Genomic DNA, 17,352 nt, shown 5'->3' on the forward strand with positions numbered 1-17,352 from the left:
GTCCTTTTACAAACAACAAGCAACTTACTGTATCAAATGAGCTGTTTCAACTGTGTAAACAGTACAGTGCAGTTAAGGGAAAGGGTGATATAATCCCATGTACACAGAAGGTTAGACAAGGTCATTACAGGCATTACAGGACTTTTTTCAAGAACACTAAAAAAGGCCAGAATGAGGCTGTGGAACATGATCATCTAGGAGTTCTTCTGTATTTCATGTAGAGTTGTGAAACTTCATAATGTTTTAATGAAACCAAAAAATACATATATACACATATGTCTCTTATTTATTTATTTTATATATTAACTTGTGTGTGAAATAGTTCATCTGGGGACCCTGAGGAGTCATCTTGAGGGCTCCTGGTGGTCCCTAGACCCCCCTTTTGGGAGCATAGAAAATGATACTTCAAACTCTAACATCCAAGGTGTAATAGAAGTGGTAGACCTTCAAGCTTCATAAAGACCCCCAATATGGCTCTAGCGCTACACGCTACTTTGATTTGTGTGTTTTTGTTTTGAATTGTCAGTAGCTTGAAGTCTTTTTTTATAAGTTAATTTTCATGGAGGAGATATCAGGTTTGATTGCTCATATTTATGTAACATACAAATAAGCTTTAACCCCTGAGTGACAGTTGAAAGAGACGTGATGTGACCCTGTTTACTCTTGTTAATAATCGTTAGGTTGATTGTTATGAAATATTTGGGATTTTTTTGGTGATGCCATTAGAATGGAAAAATGTTTAACAAGGCTAGCAGTCTGAATAGATTAATAATAAATAATGCTTTCTCTCAGTGTGTTGTCACAGTATGTGTTGAGTGCGTATTTGCCCATACTAGTCGAGTGAGTGAACTGATTCGACTGTAATCTGGGTGCGACCAGAGGCATGTGTAGATAAGAATTGCCTATTAATCCTTAGATGTGAGAGTGTCAGTATGGATCCCAGCTTCCAGCAGGAACAGAGTGTTGATGGAGGCCTTTAGGGGAACAGCAGGATGGTTGGTTGGATGCACCAGTCACTGTCTGAGCCAGAACCTACAGGCTTGAATAAACCCACACAAAAAGCTTCCCAACTGGGCAGACTGTGGCTGTCATCCAAGTCTGTTGACAAAAGACAGGACTGAATACAGGTCTTTTTTCGACGCTGAACTCCCCCTCCCCCTACACACACACACACAAACATTTCTAGTGCGAGAAAGGAAAAGTCCAGCACACACACATTATCACAAGTCCACACTAAGGTTGAGGCTGTTTTCATGTGCTGCTGGCTAGTCTATCTTCTGCTTTAAAACAAGCAGAAAGCTCTGTTTGTATATGTGTGCATGTGTGTGTACAGTGGACTAGGTGCAGCAGCAGCCTCAGTGTGTGGTCAAGTGTGTGTTTAGCAGGTGTGGAAGGCTACAAGGAGGAAAGTTACATCCCACCTCCACCCTGCAACTGGTGGTAAAACATCCGTGTGTGTGTTTGTGTGACTCATATCACACAGTCAAACAAATGCACAGTATCAGTCCGACGCTTTAACACGCACACAATCATCCTCCCCTCTCCGCTGGATACTTGCTGTTTGTTCCGCCTCACACTCAGCTCCCGGCTGTGAGCAGCCCCTGTGCGGACTGACTCTGGAGGGCGTGTTCACTCCATTTACTCAGCCCACAGACACAGACACACACACACACCCGCACACATCCACCGTACTCAGGACAACTTTTCACCAAACTTTTTTTCACAGATGGAACTGGCGGAAGCTGTCAAGTAAGGTAACACAGTTTTGCCTGGGGTTTTTATGTTTCTCGGTGTGTATTTTTAATGAATGTAAGGGGCTAGATTTTAACCTTTGATCCAAAAAAGGGAAAAAAGTGGCGACAGGTGTCTTCTCTCTCGCGGTGTTCATGATGAAGGAAGTGCCTATTTCAGGCCTATTTTCCCTACAAAGAAACTTCATATATATATAAATGTCCAAACACGTAAATAACCAGTAAAAAGTGTCGCATTAAATATTACAGTCGTTTTACCTTGTGTTAAAAACATCAGAAACTGTTTAATCAATTGAGTACATTCTATGCAAAAATAAGGTTATACAAATTATATTATCTGAATAAAAAAATAATATACTCAATGTCATCTACTCCACACTACAACGTTATCATTTTTCTGTTCTGGTTTAGATGTCAGCCTGTGAAAGCTGTGGTGCACTTTTCCTGTGATATCCTGTTTGCCAAACTCCTAACTGCTTGGACAAGAGAATCGTTTTGCGCATGCGTTGAGTACTCAAAGGTAACTAGCCTCAAGGCAGTGGCCACACGCACGCACACCCAAAGACAGAAATCATTTAGTAGTGCATCAGGTTAGTTTATTACATACAGAGGTTTGCTATCTTTTTAAAATAATATCTCTTCGGGATCAGACCAGGTAATGGCAGCGTAAATAGTAATTTAATTTACATTTATTTTCAAGCCGGTTTGTGGTTTTAGTCCGCCGTCTACAGAAGAGAACCTTTGGTGCAGGAGGGGATGAAAGTCACAGAAGCAGACGGGAATAACCTACCTGAAACAACATGTGTCCTCACCCACTGAGGCACCAGAGCGATGCAAGGACACGGGAGTTCAAAGTGTACTGTACCCTGACAGTGTGCAGTGGTTCCCAACCTGGGGTTCAGTACCCCTCCAAAGGGCCCTGAGATGATATACAGGATTTTTTTCTGATGTGTTTTTCCCCCTTTGAATCTTTTGCTGGTTTCTTGTGGGAAAACTGGACTTTAATCTTTTCAGGGTTTGAGAGGGATGAAAAAAATCACTTCAAACCTACTCAGAACTCACAGGCATATGCAACATGCAGCATGTGATTGGGGCCTTCATTTTATGGGGTCATAGGGCAGGAAGCACTGGTTTGGCAAAGAAATTGTGTACCAATGGAAAATAGTAGAAGTTCCTGCGGCAATATCAGTATTAAACCAGACTTGCTTTAGGCTCTGATACCTTTTTAATCATGTATTATAGTGAGATCCTAACATATAGCATGTTTATTTTATTCACTGGCACGGCATTAAACATTACCATTAGGTCATGAGTGTAATTAGAGATCAGCTGTTTTAACTGTCTGTTGGTTTAAGGATTGTGTTTGTATGTACTTCTCTCTCAGGGATGGAGGGGGAGCAGGTTGACTCTTCTCTTGACCTGAGCCACCTGACAGAACAGGAGCAGTTCATCATCCTCCAGGTCTTACAACGAGACCTGGAGTTACGTCGTCTTGATGAAGGACGTGTAAGGTCAGAGGTGATTGTTTATCCTTTTAGGTGCCAGTTCCAGTAATCCAGCAATAAACACTAACATACAGAGGGATGACAAATTAATGGGCAAATTAACAACATAAAATGTCTGTAAGAAGCTGGACCACCATGCGCTTCTAGAACAACTTCTATGCACCGTTGTATGGACATCTTGCTACAAACGATGTTCATAGTCCCTCATTTTGTGTTGAGGATGGTGGTGCAAAGCGCTGGAGATCTAAAATCTCCCACATGGGTTTAATAGGGTTGACATCTGGCAACTGTGAAGGCCATAGGCTATGAATCACATCATTTTCATACTCATCGAACCATTCAGAGACCTGTTGTGCTCTGTGGATGGGGGTATTGTCATCCTGGATGACACAGCTCCCATCAGGATAAAAATGGTTTATCACGTGATTATAGGTGATGACTAAACAGGGAAAAGTCACAGTCAAGTCAGAGTGCACAGTGTTAAATGCTAAATGCATAATTGTGTCATACAGTACACCTGTCAGGAAGAATCTGCATTTGCTGTGTTTCTCCACTCATTTATTCACACTTTTCCTTTAATTTGTCACCTCTATGTTGTAGTTTTAGGTTAAAAAAATGTTTTTTGAGTGTAGTCTCATTTGTTAACTGAAGCCTCAGTATGTAGAGTCAGATCATTACAGTGCATTTACAAATGCGCCTCTATCCAGGTTTTGAGTCTTATCCTGGTTTTGATCTTATTCAGGATACGATGTTTACACGAAACATGAGATCCCAGTGTACATGTTCATAACAATATCCAGGTTTCTGATCATCTGGCAGCAGATGTGTCTTGATTCCTCAGCAGCTCACCCACTTATTTCTGAGGAGGAACACACTTGTGTTTCTGGCTGTCTGAGCTCTGTTACATTCACACTGTGGGATTTAGCTTCTCCATTTGATCATGAGTAATGGAAAACAAGAGCAACAAAAATATTGCTGCTCATATTTTTCGTTTCACTAACTACTATTTAACTTGAGTTGGTGATGCAGCCATGGTATTCTAAAGGTTTCTTTCCGAGGTATCTCAAAACCAGGATATGATGTTTACATGCACAACACATAACCAGGATATTCAAGAGACCTGATCATAACTATATATGAATATTTAAAAACACTCCACGTCGGCTGACTGGCAAACTCAAGTTCTTTGGCTTTGCTCCCTGAATTTTATGTCAACTGCTGAAATAATTTCTGCCTACATCTGAGAAACGTTTGCACATATCAAAATGGTTTTGACCACTGAGCACATGGTCAGGGAGCTCCATGGTACCGTTGGTTTTGTTAACAAAATGTAATAGTCAAAATACCTACTGATTAATCTTCAAAGTAGGACTTACATTACAAATTTTATTAAAAATTAATGTATTGATTTTTGTTTTTGAGGTATTGATTCATTATTCAGTCTATAAAACATCAGAAATGCCCACCACAGCTGCTCAGGACTGAAGGCAGAGAGCAAATCCTCACATTTGAGAAGCTTAACACAGGCAATATTTGACTTTTGTGCTTGAAAATTGACTTAGACAATTAGTCAGTTAACCGAATTGTTGCCAGTTAATTTTCTGTAGACTGGTCAATTGATAATTCAACAAATAATTTTAGCTCTGCTGTCATGGGGGTGAATGTAACAGAAAGAAAACTTATTAATGTACATGTAAATGTGGCAAGTCATATTTTTTTTTAATGAGGAAAATTTACACGTTTTAGTCTTTTACATGTTTCTGGTTCTGTGACACCAGTGACAACCCTCTGTTTAGTTTCTTATGTCAGTTGACATCAGCTAACTTTCGCAGAGAGGAAGTTGTGATTGTTTGCTGTTTAACTTGGCCCTGTGTCAACGTAGCAGGACCCTCAAGCAGACAGAGACGGACCCTGCACGTCTGCGCTCCCTGTCTGGAGCATGGTTCATCGAGGAGCGCAGCAAACGCCATTGTAACCAGACGTCGGGCTGCGACCTTGTCCATGCCACCATACGCCAAAGGAAGACAAAAAGCAGAGGTCAGTTTTCAGTTAATGCGGTACTACTGTTACTGGCGTGTGAGGCTGCTTTCCTGTTGGTATTGGGGTATCCTTATGATGGGCCTGTGGTTGTTGCCGTGGTAACAGATGTGCCCCTGACTGGATTGTTTAATGGAGAGGGAGAGGAAACTTCCCACAACAACAACAACACCTCTCCTGGGGCAGAGAGAAGACTGAATGACAACAAGGAAGAGGATAAAGGAGGGTTAGTGAGTGCAGAGAAAAATCATATTGCTTGTTGCAAAATTTGTTGGATAATATTTTTCCACTTTCTTATTTGTGTTCTCAGGAGTCCAGGAAGTTTGAAACCCACACCCACACCCAGAACAAAAAGTCCTGTAGCACAGGTCTGTGTGAGCATCCTTGTTTTGTGTCTCCATGCATGAAGCTGATTTCTAAATAATCATCCAGATATAAATAAACCATCTTTGATTCCAGGGCCTCCAGCCTAGAAATAGTTCTCTGTCATCCAAAGGTATGAAAGTTTCTTTTTCAGTGCCTCTGTACCTGTCTAGCTATCTCTTGATTCTAATATTAACTTATCATTCTGCTCATAGAGTGTGAAAGGAGAAGTAATGGCCGCTCAGAGGAGCCTGAGGTGATTATAACACACACCCACATTCATAGATTATCATGACTGATGGTTCTGATGAACACAGCTTTTAACTGGCCAGTTATTCCACTTTCTATACAGACATACAGAGTTAATTTTTAGCCACTCATAGTAGGGTACAATAGAGGAGTTGAAGGACATGATATGTAGACAGAATGTACTAATTGATAGATGATCAGAAGTGACGTATCAGTGTATCTGAAAATCGTGTGTGTGTGTGTGTGTGTGTGTGTGTGTGTGTGTGTGTGTGTGCGTGTGCGTGCATGTGCGTGCGTATTTAGGATGAGTTTCACGGTCACAACAGGGACACTGACACTGACTCTCTGAGCAGCAGCCTGACAGAGCCAGACCCAGCTTCTCTGAAAACCAGCAGCTCCACCAGCAGCCTTCATTCAGGCTACACGGTACACACACACACACAAACACAATCACAGACACGCATTCGTGCACGCACACACGCACATTTGATTAATTGGCTATCCAGTGACGCAAGATGACTCAGCTCAGGACAATGACGTAGGTGCTGATCTTTGTTCTCTCTGTGTATATGTGTGTGTTTTAGCTCAGTGGAAGCATGATGAGTCTGTTCAGCTCAGGAGATTTCGGACTGGTGGAGGTGAGGGGCCGTATCCAATTCTCATTGGTTTACGAGACCCAGAAGGAGGAGCTGCAAGTCAAAGTGTACTGCTGCGAGGACATCGCTTCAGCACGCAAGAACCGCTCTGACCCGTGAGTGACAGTGCACGCATGTGAATCTGAATGAGCATATTGCAGCAACCGCGTTATGTAAAACCAGTCTCATAATGTCTATGTGTATGCGTGTTTCACAGATATGTTAAAACGTATCTGTTGCCGGACAAGTCGAGTCAAAGCAAGAAGAAAACTGCAGTGAAGAAGAAGACACTCAACCCGGTCTACGATCAGACACTCAGAGTGAGACACTCCCTTGTTCACATATTACATAAAGTGGCAGCCTTCACAAAAATTCTTTATTTGCCATTTGTCTCTCAGCTCTCCTCCACGTGGCCTGCAACATGCACTGCAGTCACTTATTTCTATAGTTTTAAAAATGTCCTTTCAATAAATTACCAGATTTTACTTCTTGTAGCTTATGGTGACATTTCTTATGGTGGCCATATATCACCATAAATGTAAGGTCCCATAATAGCTTGTCCTGTCCCTCCATCTTGCTATGTGTTAAATGTCTGATTGTGATTATATGCTTTCAGTATAAAGTGAGGATTGGGGAGCTGCGTAGTCGGACTTTGAACCTGTCGGTGTGGCACGCTGAGTCCCTTGGGAGAAATGTGTTCCTGGGTGAGGTGGAGGTGCCTCTGGGCCTCTGGGACTGGACCTGGACTCAGCCACTGTGGAAGGACCTGCAGCCACGGGTAGGGAACAGTAGATATGAATGACTTGCATGCAAATGCATATTCACGTAGTCAAATAAATTAGCATGTGTGTTTGAATACTCCCATAGTAATATTTACCAAAACACTATGATGCCTGCATCTACATTTGTTTAGTATCTGAGTGTCTGTGCAACAGCAGTTTTGGCAGACACCGAATGCAGGGAGGAGTGTCTCTTGTGTCTGGGATAGCTGAGGGGAGAGGAAGACATGCTGTGAATATCAACTAAGGTTTTATGTAACCTTAATCTTTTCCTGCTTCCACACTTCTGCTTCCCTCCTCCTTGCGTTTTCTTTCTTTTGTCTTTTCCCCTATTTTTATCTTTTGTCTCTTCTCTCCTTTTTAACCCTCATCACAGGTTCATTTGAATCCAGACTCCATTAGCAGTCGCGGGACCATCATGCTCTCTATTAAATTCATCCCAGACGGATTCGAGGGTGAGCAGAACACATACATCATGGACGCACATTATGTCCTACTTCAATATCCCAATCACCCGAGTCTCATATATTTTCTGTGTGTGTGCGTGTGTCTGTGTGTGTGTTAAGGTAGTGGTCTGCCACTGACAGGAGAGCTTCACATCTGGCTTCGGGAGGCTCAAGGTCTCCTTTCCAATACACGAGGTGCCATAGACTCTTTTGTTAGAAGGTGCGTTGGCTCTGAATCATATTTTTTGATATTTTGTCATCAATTATTTTTCCTGGCAACAATTTTCTATTTGCTGCCACATTTTAATTATATTTTTGATCATTGTGTTTTAGTGTATCACCCAACTTGTACCAGCATGTATGATAGATGGTAGTGTCGTTTTTGAGTCATCTCTAGTAGACAAAGAATCCATCAATCCATCTGACTCTGATTTGAACTCACAAGCATTCATACTCATATCACATTTTAAACCCCACAAGCTACATACTCCCAGATGCCAGTAGACAGAGTGGTCAGAAGACGCGGGTGGTGAAGCGCTCCATCAGCCCTACCTACAACCACACAATGGTGTATGATGGCTTCCACACCAGTGACCTGAGAGAGGCCTGCGCTGAGCTGACCGTCTGGCAACGCGAAGGGTTAAAGACACACGTCTTAGGAGGGATTCGTCTGAGCTGTGGAACTGGTTAGAGTCTCTCTACACTGTACATTTTAATACTTTGAGCCTGTGATTTTGCCTCCTAAATATAAAATGCATATCAGATTTTCCCACAGGCGTTTAATTAGTATAAGCTCACATGAAGCAGTTAAAGGCTGAAACAGTTGGCAAAAGAAAATAACAAACCAGAGAGTTTTCATTATGATCAAAAGAACACCTATACTAAAATAGGAACTCCATTTTCAGAGCAGTGAAAATTGACTAAGGTGTTTGTACTACACTAATACAAGAGCTTTTATCAATAACTTGACATCTTTACAAGTATGCAACAGTGAAAAATGCTAAGACTGGTCGCTTCCTGATTCAGTGGAAGCCCTTTGTGACAGAGAATATTGCAAACGACAGTTAAGAAGGGAATTGATGTTGCTGTGTTTATATTGGTGTGAAAGTAGCCTTTTATGCTTCATCTGCAGTGGTGTTTAGGAGTGGTGTGGTGACAGCATTTTGGTCCAGTACTTTGCATTGCATTGCATTTTGTTCTGTTGGCATTTCTAGGTTACCAGAGAGCATCTGGCACATTGCTGTATATCCCATATTGGATTGCTGGGTGTTGAAAGCTTCCACCTAGACAGAGGGATGGTGTAAAGCTGGTGACACAAATGAAATTGTATACATTTATGAAATGTGGCCTGAGATAACTTCAGTTATGACTTACTTCTACATAATTAAAGTTGATTTGACTTGACTTGACCACTGTACCATTTTGGATTTGTTCATTGTTACTGCTTTCAGCTTGGGGGCTGTCAGGCATCTTCTCTTGGATCTCAGTCTGCTGAGAGATTAATTTGCTTCTCCAAGTGAGCCTGAGTGCTGACCGAAGGAAAAACATAAAGACTGATTCGTTGCCTGTCACCATAGCAATGTTTTATGCAACATAACACAAGGAAATACAGTATATGTGCATGTACATACAGGAACAGTGGTCAGTTGATGGGATGGTCTCCGTGGCCTCATAAAGAAAAGCGTCATTCCTCAGTGTGTGGGTTGTGACATTATGTTGTAATGTCTTCAACATAAATAATGAATGTGTGTTGTTGTTTTTGTTCTTTAATGGCAGGTCAGAGTTATGGTGAGGCTGTCAGCTGGATGGACTCCACGGAAGAGGAGATTACTGTGTGGACCTCCATGATCGAAAACCCAAACTACTGGATTGACATGACTCTACCAATCAGAACTAACCTCGCTCACAGGTCCATGTGACTCAGACGCAATTCATGCACAAAGACACATTGGTACACGTGTTCAAATAACGCTTGGACTGAAAGAATGCTCATCACATAAGCGCATTTAACTTCTCTGTCACAATAATGCACACATACACTGTTTATTTTTGTTGTTCATGCATACAGACACACAGACAGAGGTAGTAAGTAGTGGTGCAGTGTTGTGAAATAATGGTGTAGATCAGAAATATTTAGTTTTGAAACCAAATCTGTCTGAATTTCAAATGTTTTATTTGGGTTTTTTTTTTCAATTCTGTCCGTGTATTATCTGATAAAAGCACATTTGTAATCCGCTGTAGTTTATTAATTAAATATCAAACCTAAACTGAGGATTTATTTAGTGTTCTGATTTACCTGCTGATCCTACATCAAGGAGACAATGATAGAGACATTATTTTTAAAATTTAATATCCGATAGACACAGATAACACTGATAACAGATAATTGTTTCTTAATTATTTTAGGTTTGGTCCCAGCTCTTTCCATCACATTCAAGTATGTCAGAAAAATTGGCCTTATGACTTTCACCCTGAAGCAGACATATTGTGATTATTAGGATTTTACATGTCATTACTGTTGTTTGATAGGATCCAAAAGGCCTGCAGTGAAATGCATTCAGCTTTTACTTTTGAGGGATTAGCAGACTGCCGCCTTGTGGTCAGACTTTGTACCTATTCTATGGACCTTTCTGGCAAATAACAGAGTGGAATGTGAACAATAAGGTCAAGAACTCAAGAAGACAATGCTGTGTAACTTATCCTCACTTTTTTTCTCATCAAAACAGTTTTACATTTATCTTCTGTTTTATCCATCAAACGACAATGGGGGAAGGCATTTATCGTAGGACCCAGAACTCCTGTCCAGCAGATGGCAATCGTAACTTTCTTCCATCAAGCTGAAATGGGACCGGAAGTAGAGCTATTTTGCTTACAAAATAAAGTCTCAATAAGGGTACAGATGTTTTGCGTCCTCTTAACCCTTGTTATTTATGACAATGTAAATGTAAGGACAACACTGAAGCTATAGTATAGTTCCATTGCAATGCACTGTTCCTTATTCAAGACAGTGCCCATTCAAAATCTGTGAGATCCTCTGAATGTATTGGATATATGATACTTTTATTTTGAAGGATGTACTCGGACATAATAGCCTTATATTTTTGTCCCTCGATTGACACACCTACATGGATGGAGTCTGTGGTGTAGGTGAGGTTTGATAGCTGTTTAAAATGTCTCGCATGCAGCTGCTGAAGCTGCTCATCACCGAGCGGCTGAGCGCGGCAGCAGAGGAGATCTTCACAGCGGTGCAGAGGACGATAGCAGAGTACGAGGAGGAAGCAGCTCGCTCCAAAGAAGACAGCGACCAACATGGACTTAAACAAGAAGCGCGTTTACACAGCGAAGGTTTGTTTCGACTTTGTGTTTCGTCCTAAACCAGCCATTAAATGGACCTCCACTGATTTCACACCTCAAAGTCTGTTCACGGGTCCTGTAGAGTAGCCTACGACTGCATATGTGTAATGTTGCGTGGAGATTTTTTGTGAAAAAAGAGATGTGGAGTAGTATCACATTCTTCTGACCAAACTGGCGGCGGTGGGCATTGTGGGTAATGTAGTCGACACATTTTACAGCGGTGCCCAAAAGTCTAAGTTTTAAAAGTCTTAACTCAAAATTTAAACTCCATACTAAACAAAACTGATTAACTTGTAATCACTTTAAACATTATTTAAATTTCAGGCGTTTTTATCAACAAATACTGAGCTAATGTTCTCTGTACATTGTCTCACTGTGGTAGTGGTTTAACGTGTTTAAAGTTGCTCTCAACCATATGTTTGAAGTAGTGTGAGGGCAGCTATATGCCTGAAACTTAATTATTAGGCTGCAAATCCTTATATTGTGAAAAGGTGATGGTTGTATTCCATGGTTCTTCAATTTTCTTTTAGCAGAACTTTAAAAAGCCAAGTATTGTGTTTGAAAGCTGTGTTCAGAGCCACATTGTAATGATACCGAAAGATAGCGAAGCCCCATGATCACTGATGGCACTAAGCAGTGTCTCTTCCTGCTCTGGGGCTCCTGACAACATTGAAGTTTCTTTGGTTGTGCTTCCAGTGTGTATGACTTGTCCAGACTGATGCCAGCAACTGACTAGTCAGAACTTCTCTCAGCTTAAATGAAAGTAAACTGTAATCCTCGAATACAAGCTCAGCAAACTGAGTTTTAAAAAATTTCTTCTGTTTTCCTCTTAACAGACCCGCCGCAGGTCTCTGCACATGAGCAGAAACACTTTGAGCAGGAGTGGAGTCCCAAGAGCTGCCACAACAGCCCTAGTGTTGACCACAGGGACTGTAGCCTGCTGGTCCCAGAACCTCCAGAAATCAAACAGGAGCAGCAAGAGCCGTGGATCAGTCCAGGGGGACAACAGCTATTGAATATGGAGGACTCTGATCCCAGCACTTTGAAACTGACTCCCACCTGTATGAAGAGTTGCATTTACTCGGACTTGAGTGAGATGCAAACTCATGACTCAGGAAATGAAGACAAAAATCCTATACCCAGCTCCTCAGCGGCCCACGGTAAGGTTGATGGAAACTCTCTGTCAAGCGATGAATGTTGGACTTTTTTGCCAGGTTGTTCTGTAACTCTAAATAACATTGCATCTGAGTTGAGTTTAGAAACACTGACAGGCTACAGTATCAGTAAAGTCCACAAGCCGAGCCACACAGGGAAAAGCCAGCGGAGTAAGGGATCTGAACCACATAGCCCAACGCCTCCACCAAACAAAGAGACAAAGGGAAGAAACAAACCCTACTGCTGTCGTTTCTGTGGCAAAAAATTCAGCCGCAGCGCACACCTAGCTGTACACAATCAAATCCACACTGGGGAGAAACTGTTCAGCTGTGAAGTGTGTGGTAAAGAGTTCAGACACAGCCAGAGCGTGACTGTGCACATGAGGATTCACACGGAGGAGAAGCCGTACCGTTGCAGGACTTGTGGGAAAGAGTTTCGCCACCTAGGAAACTTGAACGTACATATGAGAATCCATACAGGCGAGAAACCGTACAGCTGTAAAGTGTGCGGAAGAAAGTTCAGTAGAAATTATGTGATGACAAAACACATGGCTGTACACATAGGAAAGGTCAAATGAGTTTAAGCACAAGGAGTGTGTTAGGTTTCACTTTAAGAGATCTGAGCACTGGTGTATTAAGATATATGATTTATTGAAGGTAATCTGTCCTAAAAAAAATTAACAGAGACCTAAGAAAAAAAGCACATGATGGATTATAGTTAAAGTTATGATTCATTTTAATACCTTTTTGTTTGTTAAGCATTGTAAATAAAGTATAGTTTTTTTCTATATGTGCAAACCTGACAGTGTCTCTTCACTTCACCTATTTGTAATGCAGACACTGCATTACACTGTCCAAAGTGCCGGTGGCTTAAAGGTACTGAGCTGTAGCTGATTAGTCTTTATTAATAAACTCTTAAGCTATAACTTTAGTTTTGATTCTGAATGTTCTTTATATTCTATATTCCTCCCCTTATGTAAACGCTGTCCAGTTTAAACAAGCCGTCTTTTTCATACAATAGTGCTAGCTTGAATGGTACGTGGTTGCCTTAGCGACGGCGTGTCAACATCGACCCTGTCGGAGGACTCGTGTTCATCCTGTCCTGTCTCTAAAAATGTCAGAAATGTCTGCTATGAACAGAAAGTTGATACAGACTCTGTCAGAAACAATCTCTAAACAAGCGGGGCACTGTGAGTACTCAGTTAAACCTTCTCTTGTCTAATTATCCTGTGCTAAGCTCATCTAGTTTGTTAGTGTGTAAGTTGATGCACTTTCCGCTCTACGCTACAGCTACGTTTGTTTTTAATTAAGCTCCCATTGGGGGGAAAAAAGCAAAATGTCAAACAGCTGATATTACATAACGTAAAATGTCAGCCATTATTCCTGTGACCCTAGTCAGTAAAACAGAGGTTGAGTGCCTTATCCGAGAGTTTAATGTTCTCCTGGGCGAGTCTGCTACCGCGGGGAGAGCAGCCGTCGGCCTGGACAGAGGGAAGTTCAGGAGCATCCTGCACAACATCTTTGGGATGACCGATGACATGATCATGGACGGAGGTATTCTGTTTTTGTTTTTTCCCCCAATTATATTAAATGATACAAACATTTTCTTATGCCATGTTGATGCTTTGGATAAGTGTGTAGGATGTTAAATATTTCATATTTGGAAGGACAAAAAAATTGAGATTTATGTGACGCTTAATTTTATAGATCAGGATCAAGGATCAAGGAACTTTATTGTCATACCAGGACATTTACATGTTATGGTACGAAATTAGTACTCAGGTCCCAGTTTAAGCCATCAAGAGCAAGACGTGAACAAGAATGAAATCTAAGCATAAGGGCAATGAAATCTAAACATAAGGGCAATGAAATCTAAACATAGGGGCAATAAAATATAAACATTAGATTAGAGAGATAAATATAACATTAGAGAAAAATAAAAATAAACAAGATCCGTTATTTCTTAATAATTTCTTGAGTTTCTTGCAAAGAACCATGTAGTTTGTCTCTATTTCTTTCTGTAATTACAACCAAAGTTCTCAGACTGTTATTTTATTTAGATCAGTGAGTTGTGTTGTTTGTAATTGATTTCCACATGAAGTTCAGTGAAAGAATTTGCTCAAGTTAAAGCCCAGTAAATATTTAGCACTCATTCATTCAGTAATGGAAACTTTATTATTCATTTATGCTGAATTGTATGATTGTTTTGAGACATATTTGTTTGGAGACACTGATAATCTGTCCTACAGTATTCAGAACATTTGACAAAGACAATGACGGCTTGGTGAGTATGAATGAGTGGATTGAAGGACTATCTGTTTTCCTTCGAGGGACTTTGGATGAAAAAATAAAATGTAAGCTCTCAGCCTTATTTGCAGTGCTCAGTTTTACACTCCAATACATAAAAATCAGAGTTACAATTTATTATCCAGATAATAGCTCTTCCCTTTTTGCATGGCTCAGACTGCTTTCACGTGTACGACTTGAACGGTGACAGTTACATCTCAAGGGAGGAGATGTTTCACATGCTGAAGAATAGCCTCATCAGACAGCCCACAGAAGAGGACCCTGACGAAGGAATAAAAGACCTGGTGGAGATCACACTCAAGAAGATGGTAAGGGTATAGTTGCAGCTCAAACATCCTGGTTTACTGCTGTAACCTGTTGAGTTACTTCTGCATACTCACTCTGTACAACGTCCTCAAAACTAGCTTGAAATGTTCATTTCAGAGGGCAAAGAGGAATTTAACTCTGTTTTACAATCTACAAAGAAGCTGACCTTAAGCCTGTTACCAATGTTGTTTCCATTGGCAGGACCATGACCATGATGGCAAACTGTCTTTTGATGACTTTGAAATGGCAGTGAGAGAGGAGAACCTATTACTTGAAGCTTTTGGAAGCTGCCTCCCTGACACCACGGTAATCACATGATGACAAATGTAATACATTTTTCAGCCAGAAGTTCCTATTTTTACCTTTTTTTTTCCTTTGCAGAGTATTGAGACATTTGAGCAACATGTATTTCAGGAACAACTGGAACCATGAAGAAATCATATTCATGAACATTTTCAGCTGTGGCTTCTTTAATACAAAAATTTATAGCTGTTTGCATTGTGATGCAAAATGTGTGAATAAAAACAAGCTGCCATGAGAAACTGAACTGGTGCGATCAAATCCGACGACGCGGTTTCATCTTTTTCTCCACTGGTTTGACATCAGGAACTGATCCCACCTGTTAAAGATGACTCCATGAATTATGACATCTATAGTGAAGAATTGCTAAAACCAAATCATAGTATAGGTTACCTGTTTCATTGTGTTCCTGATGAGGCTGACTGTTGTGTTCAATGATTCATCCTCCATGTCCAGTTTAGGTGGTTCAGGTAGCTTTGGTCCAATCAAAGGCTCATTTTTTCCAGAAACATCAGTCAGTGAGTTCACTGCAGCCTCTTCCATTTTGCGTTTCCTGTTGTCCAAGTTTGTGGTCCTCGGGACAAATCTGACTGCAGAAGCCTGATTTGTTGTGTGTTTGTGTTGTGTCCCTTTGTCTCTGACTGAAGAGCTTTGACTGAAACTTGAACTCTGAGCTGGCTGCTGTTTTGTGTCGATTATGGCGTTATGTAATGTCCCCATTTTGTCTTCTGTTGGTGTACTCCCATGTTGAACTTTATGTCCATAGTAATGATGTTCCTGGGGAGGTAATGGCAGTAAAGGAAAGCCTGAATAATGGCTGATGTTTGAAGTCTCCCCTGTATTATCACTGTTAGGCATTTCATCATGTCTGGAGATGATCTCCTCTGATGTGGTGGCTGTGTTTGATGTTGTGGGCTCCTCGTTTGCTGCCTCTTTCTGTTCCTTTTCTCTTGCTTTTTAACAAGTAAATAAGAGGAAAAACAACAAATAGTTTAAGTTAACATTTATTTGTCATTCCAACTATAGAAAAATACAACTGAAAAGATTTTTTTTTCTTCAGGACTAGTGTCTAAAAACCAACAAAGCATAGGACAATCTGTGTAGTATCGATGTAATAAAGGATCTGAGTTTAAAAAAAAAAAGCGGAAAGTAAAAAGAAAAGACAACATATACATATAAATACATATATCAGTATCTACCTGTCTATCTGTTTATTTATAACTGCCACACATTCATTAATAGTGATTTCCTCATTAGCGTACCTTTATTCTGAGCAGCCCTCATCACATATCTCCTCCGGTCCTGCAGTTTTAGCCTGGTGTCTTCCACAGTCTCATATTCTGGGACGTAGCACACATGCAGCACGCCACCATAGAAACTCTTTTCATCCATGTGTCGTTTGGCTGCTCTGAAACAAACATTTTAAACCAAAGAAAAAATATATAGCAGGTCTTTTCAACCCTCAACCAGTGCAGTATAATGAATAAGGTAAGTCAGATCCTGAACCTGGCACTTGTGAGTTTCTGGAACTTGACCAGGTAAACCTCTGTGAAGTCCTCAGCAGGGTACTCATCCAGGGGCTTGTATTCCTCCACGGCTCCATACAGGGCACACAGCTGGATCAGCTCTGTCATCACTCCAATGGCTGGGACCCCTTGGACCATCAGGTAACGAGACTCTAAATTGATGGTGTACACCTAATGAGAATGCATAAGACAAACATGGTGACATTTGCTCTGCAGTGACTTGGCATCAATCTATCAATCTTGCATGCGAATGACAATGGTCAGGCAGGATGATAATGTAAAGACTATATTATTTGTAGTGTATGTTTATGTTGAGTGACGTTTACCCTCTAGCTAAAGTGTCTCAAAGCTTATGATTCATTGTGTTTCAGTTAAGATATTTAGCAGAGAGGGACGTTTTCTCACCTTAACCGCTTTCGCTTTCCTTCCCTCCCTATACTTTGGTCTAGAAATGCATACTTTTCGCTGTTCGTGATGTTTGTAGACCTCCGGAACACCCCAACAACCTGAATTGTTGCCTACAGGTGCCGCCATGTTTCTGGAAATAAATTTTCCGGTTGGCACACTTCAAAATAAGAGCTCATTCTCTCTCCCAGACGCATTCGTTCATTGCGTGTCCAAGCATAATGTCTTATTTTGA

At 41.0% G+C, this 17,352-nt stretch overlaps 4 protein-coding genes across 6 annotated transcripts; 3 read left to right on the forward strand and 1 right to left on the reverse strand.

The window, feature by feature from the left end:
- Nucleotides 1–1,644: 1,644 nt before the first annotated feature.
- Nucleotides 1,645–10,033, forward strand: sytl1 (synaptotagmin-like 1). 3 transcript variants are annotated; one of them, XM_041054239.1, is made up of 16 exons: nt 1,645–1,754; nt 2,163–2,271; nt 3,136–3,262; nt 5,139–5,293; nt 5,402–5,519; nt 5,604–5,661; nt 5,753–5,789; nt 5,872–5,912; nt 6,209–6,331; nt 6,490–6,656; nt 6,758–6,860; nt 7,157–7,318; nt 7,696–7,774; nt 7,886–7,985; nt 8,246–8,451; nt 9,542–10,033. In XM_041054239.1, exons 3-16 carry the CDS (start codon nt 3,138–3,140, stop codon nt 9,682–9,684), a joined length of 1,617 nt encoding a protein of 538 aa, XP_040910173.1. In that variant the 5' UTR covers nt 1,645–1,754; nt 2,163–2,271; nt 3,136–3,137; the 3' UTR covers nt 9,685–10,033. The 3 variants fall into 3 exon arrangements, with proteins under 3 accessions (XP_040910173.1, XP_040910175.1, XP_040910174.1); XM_041054241.1 differs by having other exon boundaries at nt 5,142–5,293; XM_041054240.1 differs by having other exon boundaries at nt 1,670–1,749.
- Nucleotides 10,034–10,162: 129 nt separating this feature from the next.
- Nucleotides 10,163–13,158, forward strand: LOC121192488 (zinc finger protein with KRAB and SCAN domains 7-like). Its single transcript, XM_041054242.1, has 2 exons — nt 10,163–11,110; nt 11,956–13,158. The coding sequence occupies exons 1-2, from the start codon at nt 10,936–10,938 to the stop codon at nt 12,849–12,851; spliced, it is 1,071 nt and encodes a 356-aa protein (XP_040910176.1). The 5' UTR covers nt 10,163–10,935; the 3' UTR covers nt 12,852–13,158.
- A 229-nt stretch (nt 13,159–13,387) lies between these two features.
- Nucleotides 13,388–15,318, forward strand: efcab1 (EF-hand calcium binding domain 1). The gene is made up of 6 exons (XM_041053373.1): nt 13,388–13,463; nt 13,669–13,827; nt 14,523–14,627; nt 14,737–14,888; nt 15,088–15,192; nt 15,268–15,318. Exons 1-6 carry the CDS (start codon nt 13,388–13,390, stop codon nt 15,316–15,318), a joined length of 648 nt encoding a protein of 215 aa, XP_040909307.1.
- rbm48 (RNA binding motif protein 48) lies at nt 14,436–17,246 on the reverse strand. The gene is made up of 5 exons (XM_041053372.1): nt 17,118–17,246; nt 16,693–16,883; nt 16,449–16,594; nt 15,580–16,139; nt 14,436–15,505 (listed from the first exon to the last, which is right to left on the reverse strand). Exons 1-5 carry the CDS (start codon nt 17,244–17,246, stop codon nt 15,443–15,445), a joined length of 1,089 nt encoding a protein of 362 aa, XP_040909306.1. The 3' UTR covers nt 14,436–15,442.
- Nucleotides 17,247–17,352: the final 106 nt, after the last annotated feature.

Source organism: Toxotes jaculatrix, chromosome 13, assembly GCF_017976425.1.
Source record: "Toxotes jaculatrix isolate fToxJac2 chromosome 13, fToxJac2.pri, whole genome shotgun sequence".
NCBI classification, from domain to species: Eukaryota; Metazoa; Chordata; class Actinopteri; family Toxotidae; genus Toxotes; species Toxotes jaculatrix.

Coding starts and splice junctions, on each gene's coding strand:
- efcab1 (XM_041053373.1), top strand. CDS start 13,388: ATGTCAGAAATGTCTGCTATGAACAGAAAGTTGATACAGACTCTGTCA. Junction 14,889..15,087: donor AGATCACACTCAAGAAGATG/GTAAGGGTATAG, acceptor TTCCATTGGCAG/GACCATGACCATGATGGCAA. Junction 15,193..15,267: donor GCTGCCTCCCTGACACCACG/GTAATCACATGA, acceptor TTTCCTTTGCAG/AGTATTGAGACATTTGAGCA.
- LOC121192488 (XM_041054242.1), top strand. CDS start 10,936: ATGTCTCGCATGCAGCTGCTGAAGCTGCTCATCACCGAGCGGCTGAGC. Junction 11,111..11,955: donor AGCGCGTTTACACAGCGAAG/GTTTGTTTCGAC, acceptor TCCTCTTAACAG/ACCCGCCGCAGGTCTCTGCA.
- rbm48 (XM_041053372.1), bottom strand. CDS start 17,246: ATGGCGGCACCTGTAGGCAACAATTCAGGTTGTTGGGGTGTTCCGGAG. Junction 16,140..16,448: donor GAGGGCTGCTCAGAATAAAG/GTACGCTAATGA, acceptor CTTGTTAAAAAG/CAAGAGAAAAGGAACAGAAA. Junction 15,506..15,579: donor TCAGGAACACAATGAAACAG/GTAACCTATACT, acceptor CATCTTTAACAG/GTGGGATCAGTTCCTGATGT.
- sytl1 (XM_041054239.1), top strand. CDS start 3,138: ATGGAGGGGGAGCAGGTTGACTCTTCTCTTGACCTGAGCCACCTGACA. Junction 5,790..5,871: donor TAGTTCTCTGTCATCCAAAG/GTATGAAAGTTT, acceptor TTCTGCTCATAG/AGTGTGAAAGGAGAAGTAAT. Junction 6,861..7,156: donor TCTACGATCAGACACTCAGA/GTGAGACACTCC, acceptor ATATGCTTTCAG/TATAAAGTGAGGATTGGGGA.